A 15562-nucleotide genomic window follows, 5' to 3' on the forward strand; every position below is an offset into this window, starting at 1 on the left:
CACACCACCACTAGTATTTTCACAGACAATCACAAACATCCATGCCCATGGTTGGATTCAAGCTCACAGCCTTTTGGCTGGAGAGCAGATAAGTTAACCACTCGGCCAACCAGGCCAGCTGAGTGGTTAGCATATAATAAAAGATTACATGTTTAAGTTGGTACTACTGCAATGCAAACTTTTTTTTTTTTTTAATTTAGAACATCATATGTGAATAAAAAGAGTGTGCAAAAGAGTTAGCCATACCCTTGTTGTGGTTATTTAATGAGAGTCTTGCAGTGGGTAAGGTTTCTAAGGTGTGGAAATTAGGCAAAATAATAACTCTCCACAACATGGTTTGAGAACAGAAGTTTCCAATTATAGACTAGTCTGTATATCTGCAGTTGCAATCAAAGTTTTGGAAAAATTGGTTAGAAATAAAATAGAATACAGGATTGGATTAATGAACATAAGTTTCTCTATGATGGTCAGAATTGGTTTGTGAAGGGCAGATCTGGTTTTAGCAATCTCCTTATGTTTTATGATAAGGTGACAAATGTGTTGGATAAGGAAGAATCATATACAGTGATGTTCTTGGACTTTGCAAAAGCATTTGATAGATTACCAAATGATAATTGGTATACAAGCTGCAGAGGATAGGAACAGATAGTATATTGGTTAGATGGATCAGAGATTGGCTCTCTAAACGATACCAGCAAGTTGTGTATGATGCAGCTGTATCTCACAAAAGGAAGGTGACCAGTGATGTGTCTCAGGGTTCTGTTCTTGGGCCCCTACTGATAAATTGCTTGTTAATGATATTTCATGTGGATTGACTGGGAATCTTCAAATGTTTGCCAATGATGCAAAGTTAGGTAGACTTATCAGGAGTAGTGCTGATGTTATCTACAGGAAGATTTGAATAGACGTTTAGCTTGGATAAATGAGTGGGGTTGAAGTTTTAATGTTAATAAATGAAAGGTGTTAAACTTTGGGATTCAGAAATATAAGGCTACATACTATATTAGTGGAGCTATACTTCAGGAAGTGGATGAGATTCAGGATCTTGGAGTGATGGTGGACAGTGAACTGAAGTTCCGAGGGCATATTGCACAAGTTGCAAAGAGTGCACATCGTATTGCTGTTATGATAAAAAGTACATTGCCACAGGGATAAGGAGGTAGTGGTGCATTTATATAAGGCATTGGTCAGACCACATATGAACTTTTGTGCTCAAATTTGGTCACCTAGTTTACATTGTGATGTGAAAACACTAGAGAGGGTCCAAAGACGAATAACCAAAGTGATATCAGGACTCTGGAGTTTTTATTATGAAGAGTGTCTGAGAGAACGTGGATTATAGAGGTTGGCAGATAGGAGGAAAAGAGACGATATGATAGAGACCAAGTTAGTTAAGGGATTCTATCAGATTAATACAGGAGAAATTATAAAAATAGTGGATGTTAAGATGGGAAGAATAAGAGGCAATTCCTGGAAGTAGTATAGAGGCGTGGTGAAGAGGGGAGTGAGAAGTAAATTTTTTACATGGAGAGTTGTTAGTGAGTAGAATGCATTGTGAGTGTAAGTTGTGTAAATAACTTCAAAGCTCATTATGATAAACATGTTGCTGGTTGAGTGGCCCACCCATGATGAGTCTGTTGATTTCATGGAAGTTACCAAATAATAATAATGATAATAATAAACTGAAATTAATTGCCCTCAACCAACTAGCTGCTCATTATTATATTATATTATAATGTTCTATTATAATATAATATTTATATTGCGAAATATTATTTTTTAATATACATACAACTTTGAAATATATATACACATATAAATTAAATAATTTTGTACCAGTGAAATAATTTTGAAAGGCTTTCACCTATTATACTAACTATTATTACTAACCACAATATTTTTATATATTGAAAATATAACACTTTTTAATATTTATATATAAACCTGCAACCCTCCTCTTGCTAATACTGTGGATCAGCCCCTACCTCCCCTAACTTAATTTTATGCCTTTAAGAGTACAGAAAGCTTAATCTTACATAAGGAAATACTGTAAACAGTGAAACACAGTGAAAGGGTTATAATTATAGAAATAACAAAACAATGTTTATTGTTTGATAAATTCAACTGCTAAAACAGATACTGGAAAAGATAAAGTTGGCTTCTTTTTTTTTTAAATTTTGTTTTTAATACAGTACATATTCTTTTTTCCTCTATCAACAGTTACTAAGTACTGATCTATGATCAAAAATGACACATGATAAATTCTCTTGGAAGAAGTGTATCTAGCTTTCATCTTATAATTACCATAGTAATATAATTAAGTAGTATCTATAGTATTAGTAACCCTACTTTGTACATTTTATTCAAACACAAATATAGACATTCTGACAACTACTGAATAATTGCATCTAAGCTGCTTCTTCTCAAGAGCTTATTCAACTGATCCTCAGAAATGCTAAATTTAATGAGTACCTCCTCCAGTTGCAGGTAACTCAAAGCTTTCTTATTAAACCAAAAAATCATGAAAGCAAAAACAAACAAATAAATAAAATAATAATGATAATTAATATATCTATCTTATTTTTGAAATTTGAAAGGTCTTTCCAATACTACTACTTAATGTATGAAATTTCTTTTTTATTTATTTATTTACTGAATAAATTTATATGCTTTAATAAAACTTGATAGTATTCTGAACTCAAGATTGTAATTATATTTTAGATTATTATAAGATGAATTGGAGCTATATAGCTATGTGAAGAGACCATTTTCTCATTATACCACCATTCAAAAATAAGTAAAATGAACATCAAAATGAATGAATGCATGCATTACTACTATATTCTTTATTATAAAAATTGTATAATTTTAATTCTAAAATGATTTGAGTATTTTTTAAGTCAGATAGAGAAGAGAGAGATAAAATATACTTTCAGGACAACAAAAGCAATAATTTTAGTTTCAAAATTATATATAATTAATATATATATATATCAAAACAGAACTATGAAATAAAACAGTTCATTTTGTAATATGATCAGCAAAAATCCTGTTACCGTAATATACTAAAAATATGAAAAAAAAAAAGGATAATTTTATGTAAAATTAACCAGAAAAATGAAAAATATACTTGAACTGAAATTTTATATTGGCATTTATTAGTTGACCAGATATTTATAAAATATATAAGTGCCAATATAAAATTTCAGTTCAATATTTAAGAAGTGACCAAATACAACACAGAGATGAAAAATATACTTGTATATTTTTAAGTATTAAATTGCACCTAAGTTATAGTAGAAAGGGGAAAAGTCTACCTTTTACATCATTATAATTTCTGCAACAATTATTAAATATTTTCATATAAAAACATTATATATTAACTACTCAAAAATTTATTAATGCTATTTATTTCATTACCAGTAGTTTATACTCACAGCATGAAATTATTCAGATTGTAATGCTTTTGAAGCCTGCCTGCAAAAGACTTGGGTCTTTTGCAGGCTTAAGCAGATTCAGCCTTCAGATTTTTTTTATTTTATTTTATTATATTTTTTTTTTTTGGGGGGGGGGATCCTATTTTTAAATCTGCACATATTACAATTTCAAAGTTATAATGAGGTTATTTTAGTAATTTATGAATATCAGAATGATTCAATGATTCATCAAGGAGAGCACGTTTATATTTAAAATATGACACAATCCTTCAATACAAGCGAAAAAAGAAAGATTCATATTAATTTAGGTAATGTACATTTGCTACCAAGATACAATAGACAGACATGATTTTTAATGAATATATTCATGGAAAAACATTCATTCTTATTAGCACTTATTATCAGGTTATGTCAATTTATAGATAATTCAAAATTTCAAATATTATAATTTCATAGAAAAGCACACAGTCAGTTAAAAAAATGAGATGAAATTTTTCCTATTTGATGTTAACAATTATGACTGTATGTTTAATATTTAAATGTTTAATATCACACCTTCCTGCCCCCCCCCCTCACTATTTCATTTACACAAACATACAAATTTGTCATTATAAAAAAGACTTTCTCCCAAAAATGTGAGAATTTCAGAACATGTATATGAGCATTAGATATAAAAGACATGTTTGTTAAAGAACTGTATCACGTTCCAAGATCAGACAATTCAACATACATAAGAAAGATTAATGACCAGTGTGGTCAACAAGAGAACCTATAGAGATGTAAAGATTGCTCAGCATCTACACAGCTATGAGCTGAGTGCTGAAATCCTTATAGGAACTATCTCAACATGAAAAAAAAATAACTATCATAATATTTTTGAGAAAAACTATCACCTTCAAATTAGACTAACAGTAAAAAATAAATATAATGCTTCTATACAATGACATACCAGTAAAAAGTCTGTGAAAACTTTTATACCTAATATATATCTTTTTACAATTATACTAGCCATGACGATCATAAAAATCCAGATCTGAAAATCATGTTTGCAAAAATCATGGAATGAATCATTGAGGTGGTGATCAGCTTCATACTGATTTTCAGTACCAGATAATTATTAACTAGTACTTTGTGGAACTCAGCAAGAGTTTAAATGATCATGGATAAATAATTTTCCATTACTATAAAAGAGTAGAAGGTTGAATTGACTTTTTGTGTAGTAGAATGTGTGCTATGGTAACAACATTGTGAAAACTGACACAGACATTAAATTGAGTTATTCAAAACACAGTCTTCTCCACATACTCCATAACTATATCTCCCTTAATACGTTCATAAAATAATGAATTTTTGAAACAATATAACAATCTTAGCTTTGGACAGTGTTCAAAGTGATATTTTAGTTTTGAAACAATATGGTTTAAAGAAATATATCAGACTTAAAATTAAATTTAAAAGGCTCTTCGTTAATCTTATCTTAACATAACACACAATGTTAAAATAAATAAATCCTGGCTGATTTAGAATTTTACAAATGACAAACAGGGACATTTCAAGAGTTAATCAGGATATCAGGAATTTTAAACACCATGCAGTTTTGGCACATGAATGTACAAGTGATGCTGCAGCAAAAATTGATATATCTTACATTGATGCATGTAAGATGTATCAATTTTTACAAGACTGCATATTAAAATAATTAGATAGTCACTGAAACAATCATTAACAGCTGTATAAACAAATCTTTAATAAATGCAATTCAAAATAATTTAAATGTTTGTAAAATTATCCATAAGTAGTTTATACTGATTTCATTACTGTAACATGAATCATAATTGCTCTAATTCTCCTTTCAGAAGACTCAGAAGATGTTCTGCTACTGGATAGTATTCTTTCTCCCAAAACAATTTCAAATGTGTATGGTCATCATCCTCATCATAATTTTCATCCTCTTCATCAACATCTAGAAGTGTGCTATCTATGGATTATGATAAGGTCATATTAAAATAATAACATATTATTTGAAAAAAAATGATGGCACAAATGGTAAAAGTAACTTCATTATGTTCAACTTTTCAACCTTTTTTAAATATTTTATTTAAATATTTCAAACTGCATTAGGGAATATTTCAGTAATCTTTAATGAGATTAAAAAAAATCAGAGCCCAAACTGTTAGTTTGTGGTACTGATACTAAGCTACATGTACTTTTAGTGCTGAATGATAGCATGTAAGATGATGTCAGCCAACTGTAATGTTAAATCAGCATCACTGGGATTTCTGCCATGTGAGGTTCACCCAATGCCAGCAACACAATGCAATGCCACAACTGATACATGATGAAAATCACTAAGGTCAGCAGAAGTTTTAAATTTGATTTCTGTGGTTTGGATATAAACATTTCTAATGGCATATCCACTGTGCTAAAACTGAGCCAAAACTAGCCCAGCATTGTTAATTTTTTTTTTTAATAGCAAAATGCCATGCCATTAGGAAAAAGAAAACAAGGATGTCCTCTTAAACGATAAATATTTTATCGTTTAAGAGGTTGACTTCTAAGGCCAGAACAGGCCATGCTAGGCCTAAATCCTTGATATGCATAATGATGATGATGATGATGATGCAAAATGCCATGATTTATACTAGTTAAATCTCAAACTCAGGTAACTGGCTGCTGAAGTATAAGATCAATTACTAACTGAAAAAGTTGATATATATATCATATATCACCCATCCATTACGTAAGAGCAAATGTGTTATGTCTGTAGATATGCATGTTCATGGGGTCAGTTTGCCTGTTTTGAGGGAGGAAAATACTGAGCTCCATATTAGACTGGCTAACACTCATCTTTAACTAAACAGACCTGATAAAAGTTCTTCATATCATAGACAGGATTAAAACCAAGGTGTTTCCAACCAAGGGCTCCACTGAAACCAAACAAGCTACACTAGCTCTTGATATGTGTGTGTGCATGCACACATGGATATATATCTTTTTTTTTAAATTCTATTCATAAAAGGCTAGAAAGCCTATACCACATTTGGTGCCAAGGGTGGACTAAGATAATCTCAAGAACTCTGTTCCAAGGCAACCATGGTATTTTTCCAAGCTACTTCAAGCCTCCAATGTAATGATTTTACACTGAGCAATAAAAATTATCTACCACTTAAAGACTAATAGACATCCAGGCTGCAATCTGATTCAATCCACAGCCTGTTAACAGAAAGTGGATATACTATCTATTTGAGTAGTGTTTTCAACATTATTTCTCAACATTCTTCCACACTCCATGTGTGTGTTTTGTCTAGTAAAACAACCTTTTGTCTGCAGATTGTCTAGTAAAACAATTTTTATCGGCAATAAAAGCTATTCACCCTCCTTTCAGATAAAAGTTGTTTACCATTCATCATTCTACTATTTCTGTATGGAATCTTCTGAACAAACTGTTCCAAGTTCCTTTTCTTTAAAACTTAAATTTTGGATGATGTTTTTGTAATTTGGTTTCCCAGCCATCCAACCATAAATATCCTCCATATTCATTATAGCACTTAATGGTGTAAACACCAAGGAAAGAAAAATTAATTTATTTAAATTACTTCACCAGTTTTTCTACCCATCATCTTCAGAGCAGAAATTACTACAACCGTGACAAGCATGCAGCACTCAACTAAATCACTGTAGAAACAATTCAAATTGTAACTGAAAACATGTTCATATCCTAAAATGGCACCTTCTAAGAGCAAGATAACTATAAAGTTAATCTGGAGAAGTCTGGCTATCTGCTTTCAGAATAACTGTATACCACATCTTTGACAAAAATTAATGCAACCATACTTGTTGAGGTTGGTGGGGGGAGTGCTTCATAGCCACTGCCAATTCTAAAAATAGTTTAGACTATTTTTACTTCTGTAGGTCTGAGACCTACAGACACTTCTGTGTAATACTGATGTTTTCTTCCATTTAATCCAATGTGAAGGAGTAGCCACAGCATGGTCTGCCATGTCTGATATAAGATGATCACACATATAATTTTTGTGTTCTTTGAGGCAGATATTAAATGATTTATTAGTCTGTCCAAAGTAGGTTAAACTGCAGGCATAAGGAACTTTATACACTCCAGGATGTGCAAGAGGATGAAGATGATCATTAAACCAGCTGAATGAATGGTATGAAAGTAGCATGGAGATCATATTTGAAAAATGTATATGGAATAAGAGAAATTTGAAAATACTAAGAAGTATATAAGATAGTCATCAAACCAATTTTAACTTACGGATTTGGGAGTTGGATTAGAAAAGAAGCAGCTTATCAAAGACTACAGACCACAGGTGAGAAAATTTTGTGGCTAAACAAATAACATCATCATCATCATCATCAAATTCCTGCCATGTACCCTCAAGGGGTGTACAGGATATGACAGTACTACATGAAAAAATTACATCATTACTAACTTCCTATCTACAATTTTCCTCCAAATCAGTCTGTTACTTGTCAAGACTCCAACATTATCAGATCTTATATTTCTATCGTCTAAGGCACTTTGTACCGTATCAATCCACCTATATCTTGGTCTTCCTCTGGGTCGTTTTCCTGCCAACCTGGCAGAGAACACTTGTTTTGCTAATCTTTCCTCTCCTATTCTATTTAAGTGACCATACCATCTGAGATTAGCTCTGCTAACGCATTCCTGGATGCTGACAATGTCAAGTTCTTTCCTAATATCCTCATTTTTAATATGATATTGCCATTGATGCCATCTGTTCACGCCTCTAATCTTTCTCAGGACTCTCATATCTGTGGTCTCTAGTCTTTGGTCAAGTGTTTTACTTCTGACCCAGCTCTCAGATCCATAAGTTAAAATTGGTTTGAACACAGTCTTGTATACAGCTAATTTAGTGTTCCGACTAATTTCTTTCTTATTCCATATGAATTTATTCAATTGACTTCCCACGATACCAGCTTTGCTGATTCTGTTGTCTATTTCTATATTTAGTTTACCATCTTCAGTAAAAATTGTGCCTAAGTAGCTGAAATGTTTTACTTGTTCCACAGGTTCTCCATTCACAACACAGTTGACATTTTCAATGATTCTGCCTATTTTCATTGTCTTTGTCTTTTTATTGCTGACCTTCATACCATATCTATTACAACAGCTATTCAATTTAGTCAGAGAATCTTGCAGACTTGTAGCGGATTTATTTAGAAGTATAACATCATCCGCATAAAGCAAAGAGCTGACATTAACATCTCCAATTTTGATATCAGGTTTAATACCACATTCCTTCATAATGTGATCCATATAGATAATGAATAACAGAGGGGATAATGTACATCCTTGTCTCACACCAGATTTAACATTAAACCATCTTCCTGTACTTCCTTCAATTCTAACTGCTGACTCACAACTCAAATAAAGACTAAGTATTGCTTGATATAATGCCCCATTGACACCATATAACTGCAGCGTATTGAATAGCTTCTCTCTTGGCACCTTGTCATATGCCTTTTCCAAATCGACAAAACTTAAATACAGATCTTTGTTATATTCCCATGCTTTCTCGACTATTTGTCGTAAAGTGAAGATCTGATCCTGGCAGCCTCTATTTGGCCTGAATCCAGCTTGTTCTTCACCAAGCTTTTCTTCCACAATTCTTCTCAACCGTTTCTCAAGTATACTTGCATAGATCTTGCCAGGAACACTCAGTAGGGAAATACCTCTGTAATTCTCACATTCAGTTTTATTTCCCTTTTTATATATGGGTACTATGAGAGCTCTACTCCAATCATCGGGAATTCGTCCCTCTGTCCAGGCTTTCTGAACTATGCAGTTCAGCCACTGTAAGACTCTTATACCACCATACTTCAGCATTTCTGGTCGAATATCATCTACTCCTGCTGCCTTTCCACATTTCAAGCCTTTGATGGCTTTTTCTACTTCAAGTATGGATATGTATTCCTGACTGCATGCCTGGTCAGTGTTTTTTATCACTGTGCTGTCATCACTGCTTGTTTCATTTAGCAGTTTTTCAAAGTAATTACTCCATACTTCAAGGATATCTTTTTCTCCTGTTTTCATTTCACCTTTATCATCTCTAATTCCTTTTACAGCACTCTTTCCTCCATTCCTAAGCTTCTTCAACAACCTCCAGAATATTTTGCCACCTTCTTGATATTTATTTTCTATATTCTTGCCAAAGTCCTCCCATGACTTTTGTTTAGCTAGTTTTACACACTGTTTAGCTTTCTTACATTTGTCTCTGTATTCTGTAAGAGTAAAAGCTGACTTATTTGCCAGGAACTTTTGATATGCTTTCTTCTTTTCCTTCACTGCCTCTTTAACTTCCTGTGTCCACCAGGGAGTTCTGATTTTTTTATCTTTGCACACAACCTCACCACATGCCTCTCTGGCAGAATCAATCAATGTTTCCTTCAGAGTTTGCCACTGAATCTCCAAGGTTTGATTCCTGTTCTCAAACTCTTTCATTTTCTTTTCAATAATATTTCTGTATTTTAGTCTACAGTTTACATCTGAGAGCTGCTCAACTTTTATTCGCTTTAAAACTTTCTTACATGTTATTCTTTTCAATATGAAATTCAATTTTATCCTGCTCAAGACTAAATAGTGATCACTTCCAATTTCAAATCCTCTGTACACTCTGGTGTCCTGCACCAGGGAGAAAACATCACTATCAACAATAACATAGTCAATGAGACTTTTCTTATTCCTAGCCTCTTCTCTCCATGTGAATTTGTGCACATTTTTATGTTGGAACATGGTGTTAGTAATAACCAGTCCATGTCCTGAGCAGAAATCCAACAGATATTTGCCATTATTATTAGCTTTGCTCTTTTCTCCAAAAAACAAATAACATTAGTGGCATAATCATAGTAAAAATGAAGATATTAGAAAGGAGCTTGATGTCTTGATAAATTCAAGAATTTGTGAGTAGAGCTAATTTGTATGGTATGATCATTTAAAGAAGACCAAGATCCAGGCAGATTGATGCATTCCACAGAGTCTTAGAATACTGAAATATCAGATGTGACTATATTGGAGATCTAACAAGTAACAAATTAATGTGGATGAAAATTGTTGATAGGAAGCTAGTAATAATGCAGACTTAATCATTTAGTACAACGAAGGTACATATCAGGCATTTGATGATGAACGATTAATTTCATTTAGACAAATCTTTTGTTGAGCAGTTTTTATTTTACTCTTTAGCACAGTTTTCTCTTACACTAGATGTCAGACATTGTATGTATGTTATAATGAGGTGATAGCATATATTTTGTTTCCTTGACCTACTTGTCATGCAAAATTATTTACAACTTGAATTTATTATAGAGGCTAGGCTTAATGTAGAGACAAACTGCTGTCTCTTAAATTGATTGGTTAGTTGTTACTATACCTGCGCAACTAAGGTTATGTGTGATGAGTACATTATGCCTTAAACTGTATCAGTGCTATGGTCATTTTGCTTGTTGTTTGGGATAAAAAACTCACAATTCCAAGAAGCCAAATCCTACAACCTCCTGGTAAGTTAGATGGTAACATGAAGGTTTCAGTTGAAAAGTCCTTATATTTTTCTCTCTTGAACCTAGGTTTTCCAACCAAAGGATGTCACTGCAGATGATTACATTACAGAAGTACTTCTAAATTAGCTTTAAGATTTTGATAACATAATCAAAATGAAACAATGAGCTTTCATCAGAAGTGTGATTAAAATCTTACCTAAAGATCCTTTTAAAAGTTTTATTAAGCAGTTTACTTCAACATGGGTAAATGGAATACAAGAGGCATCTCCTTTACAATAGTTCCACAATACTTGACATACTAAACCTGCCAATTTCCAGTCAGTATTTAGTGAATACTTCAGGACACTAACAAGTCTGCAAAATATTTATATATCATATTAACAGAAATAATTAAATTAAATGCTTGTATTTAAATAAGGGTTATTTTTATTACTGAAAATTGTACTTAGAGTATTAATATACTCATCACTTTATATACACTGATGCTTTGTTTCACTACTTGCTTAGAAAAATATCACAATCAATAATTCTATAAGAAGTTTTCATCTGGTCTGTTACTACTTCTATAATTTTACCAAATGATAATTATTTCATCACTATTCAAATATGCCCAATCCTAAATACAATGCAATGCATATTTTAACAAGATATTAACTTCCTGTTTTCATAAAATAAGATGTATTTTTTATGACAAATCTTATTAATTGAGAGTATTATTATTATTATTATCAGTCTATTATCATTATTATTCCTTGCATTCAGTGCAAAATTCTTGCTCATACTGTTTGATAATGTTAATCCTATATTTTTTAAAATGAGAATTGTTTTCTGTTTGTTTTTTGATAAGTTAGAGCTGTTGCAGATATTATTATTCTTATTATCAGAGTGTGTGAGGTGGATAATGTTAAATGGATGGTATTTTTACCATCTGTTTCATGAAGTGGATAACTGATGATTAGGGATCAGTACAAGAGAGAGAGAGAGATTGAAAAGTAGCAGCAGGCTTGAGTCTTTGATGTAGGGTAGAATAAAAGGGGTGTGGTGAACCCGAGGTACCTGAAGCTGGACCATGCCTTATTTCATGTAATATATATCTGTTATATAATCTGTAGACTGGTTGGTGGCCCCTTTTCTTCTTGCACCTCCCTCCAATGTGCTCTTAGAGTATTCAAACTAGGTGTGATTCTTTCCTATTTTACTATTTTCTTTCATCTCATGCAGTGGGAGTCTGCCTTCTCTAGCAGGCTAAAGACAGGAGAGGAGATGGGTGCCACCTGTCTATATCTACCCATATTACACTATGAAGATAGTTTTACAGCATTCTATGCCAGCTTAGTCATTGCACGACAAAGAAGGACCACGCCACTTTCTGGGACCACCAGGGGATGGTGGTGAAAAGTCATCTACTGGTAGCATACAGATCAACAAAGAGAACTCTTTTCAGCTCAGGAAAAGTTTTATGGCTGGTACCTGGAATGTGAGAACACTTCAAAAAAATGGCCAACTCAAGCTACTATAACATGAACTCTCATACTATCATTGGTCTGTCATGGAACGTTGCAAGATCAGATGGTCACAGGCAGGAGAACTGATTACAGATGAGGGAAACTGTTTGCTTTATTCAGGAACACAATGAGGAAGAGAAAAAGAGAGAGTTGGTTTTTTGATTCATAAAACTGCCAAAAGGTATGTGATGGATTTTAAACCTATAAATAGCAGAATCACTCTTGCCAGACTGAAAGGAAAACCAGTGAATGTATCAATAATACAGGTCTATGCACCTACATCATTATATGATGAAGATTATATTAATGACTTCTATGGACAAATTTACAGTGATAAAACAAATTCCAAACAAAGACTATCTCATTGTAAAAGGAGACAAAAATTGATATAGATATTGAAAGGAATTTTCTACCCCCATTGTGGTGCATTTGGTTTTGGTGAAACCAATGACAGAAGATACAAACTTATTAATTTTGCCATTCAAAATAATTTAACAATTACTAATACTCTATATACTCATAAGCCATCAAGAAAGTAGACATGGATTTCACCTAATGGATCTGTACATAATTTAATTGATTATATATTTGTTCGGATAACACACAAAACATCAGTTAACCTTCCTAATACTAGATCTTTCCCAGGAGCTGACATTGGCAGTGACCACAACATGGTCATTGCTACCTTGAATCTAAAATTAAAACAAATAAAAGGTAACCAAAGACAATGAAAAAGATATAGTGTTGAGAAGTTGGAATCGCCTCATATCGGAAAACAATATAAATTGCATAACTAATTCCTCGAATACTCTCCTAGAAGAATTCATAAGTACTGATAATGAATATAAACTATTTTAGAAGCAGCTGATACCATAATAGGAAAATCTCACAGAATAAACAAACCCTGGATTACAGAAGACATTTCACAACTATGTGATCAAAGGAGAATCTTAAAATCCACTACAAACATGGATAATGATAGCAGGGGAAAATATAAAGAACTAAACAAAATAATAAGAAACAAAATTAAAACGTGTGGTTAGCCTAGTGGCTATGCACTTTGCAACCATATGCCTGGGGAAGGAGTGTCCTAGGTTTGGTTCCCGTTGATGATACGAGGAGCTTAAGGATCCTCCTTAGCCATAGCCAAGTTAGCCGGTCTTGGGCGTGGACAGCAGGGTTTCCCCACCAGTTTATCTGGGGTTTTTCATCCCGCAAGCAGGCAAACCGGCAGCCATGAATATTGCCCTTAGGGGATGTGGCAGAGGAGTGGCAAACCGGCTGCATTAATATGCCAGTAACCCTTCATTAGGAGGGGACTCGTCCCATCCTAGGACGGACGAGAGGGATAGATAGAAAATCTGGATTCCGAACAAATGTGGAAAGATTGAAGAGGAACTACATTGAAACAAACCTAGAAGTGCTTTGAAGTCCAAATGATAAGGAGATTAACAAAACCCTTCAATAACACAAACTAGTCAATTGAGGATGAAAATGGCAAGCTTTTGATTGGAAAGGATGAAATCTTGCAGCACTGGCATGATTACTCAGCTAACCTTTTCTTAGAAGACAGTAGCCTTAATAATCAAAATTTAAAAGACATAATTCAAATGACATTGGATGAAGCAGACTTCCCTATTTTAAGAGAAGAAGTAGAAGCAGCAATTAATTCTTTGAAGATGGGAAAATCACCAGGCATATTGAATAACTTCAGAACTACTGAAATCATGGGAGAAAACCTATCATTGGTACTCTGATCAATATCTTCCAAGGTGGAACAATGAATCACGGCCAGAAGTTTGGTGCACCTCTGTTTTGATTCCTATTCCTAAAAAGGGAATAGTACAAAATGTAGCAATTTCTATCAGTTTCATCAGTCATCCAAGCAAAATTTTCCTAAAAATCTTATGCTCTAGGATTGAGAAGAAAATAGAAAATATACTTTCAGAGAACCAAGCAGGATTACATAAAAACAAGAGTACAATAGAGAATTTATTTACAATACATCTCATTGGATAAAAATATATTGAACATAATAAAATACTATGCCATAATTTTTCACTCACTCACTCACTCTCTCTCTCTCTCTCTCTCTCTCTCACACACACACACACACACACACACACACACACACACACACACACACACACACACACACACACACACAAAGGCCTTTGATTCAGTATGGCATGAGGCACTGTGGAGAATACTGAAAGAATATTGAATGGATAATAAAATAGTATGCCTAATTAAAACTTTTGGCTATTCCTCACAAATGTTAATAGAAATCAATGGTAACTACAGCAAGCCTTTCAAACATGGAAAGGGGTGTGTGTGTGTCGAGGCTGCATACTTTTGCAGATGCTTTTTAACCTTTATCTGAAAATATAATAAACTTAGCCCTGGAAAACAGTGGTATTGGAATTACAGTTGATAGCAAAATAATAAATAATCTCAGATTCATTGATGACACTGACCTAACAGCAGAGAATGAACATCAGTTACAAGAATTAACAGAGAGTTTCTAAGGCACTTAGTGAATTGGAAGAAGAAAGACTCACCTACTTGAGAAGCATACAACACAGAGATGGCTGGTCTAAACATGACATTAAAACATGCATTGCTAAAGCAACTGTTGCTCTTCAGAGATTAAAGCCACTTTGGAAGGAAAATAAAATACAGTTAGCTACAAGACTCTATCTCATCAAAACCCTTTTTAACTCTGTCTACATGGATGTGAGAGTTGGTCATTGGTTCCCAGACGATGGCAATGTAATATTGCGGTAATATTGGAAGGTAGCGAATAAAGTTTTTTTTTTTAATTAATATTTTAGTATACGTAATTTCCTGAAAAATTTAAAGTCATGTGTAACCAACATATAAGTTTATCTACAAGAATTTGAAGTCATATTCACTAAATTGTATTCAGCTGCCATCAACCCTTCAGCATGGAAGAAAGCTCATATACAACCATTACAAAAAAAGGAAATAAATGTTGACCAAACTATACCTATTGTTTTCACATCAGTTTTGTCTAAAGTAATGGAGAAGATCAACAGAGTAACTTCTTCAACACTCTGA

General features: G+C 33.1%; 1 protein-coding gene across 1 annotated transcript in view; it reads right to left on the bottom strand.

Moving 5' to 3' along the window:
- Positions 1-5034: 5034 nt before the first annotated feature.
- LOC150110266 (armadillo repeat-containing protein 2-like) overlaps positions 5035-15562 on the bottom strand; it is a 51326-nt gene continuing 40798 nt past the window's right edge. Inside the window, exons 4-5 of the mRNA XM_090392425.1 lie at positions 11173-11330; positions 5035-5415 (exon numbers count right to left, since the gene is read on the bottom strand). Coding sequence (XP_090248551.1) covers positions 5267-5415; positions 11173-11330 — 307 coding nt within the window. The 3' untranslated portion in view covers positions 5035-5266. The remainder of the gene's footprint in view (positions 5416-11172; positions 11331-15562) is intronic.

The sequence above is a fragment of the Typopeltis vanoorti genome, chromosome 1, assembly GCF_054136105.1.
Source record: "Typopeltis vanoorti isolate ZY-2024b chromosome 1, IOZ_Tvanoo_1.0, whole genome shotgun sequence".
Lineage (NCBI taxonomy): Eukaryota > Metazoa > Arthropoda > Arachnida > Uropygi > Thelyphonidae > Typopeltis > Typopeltis vanoorti.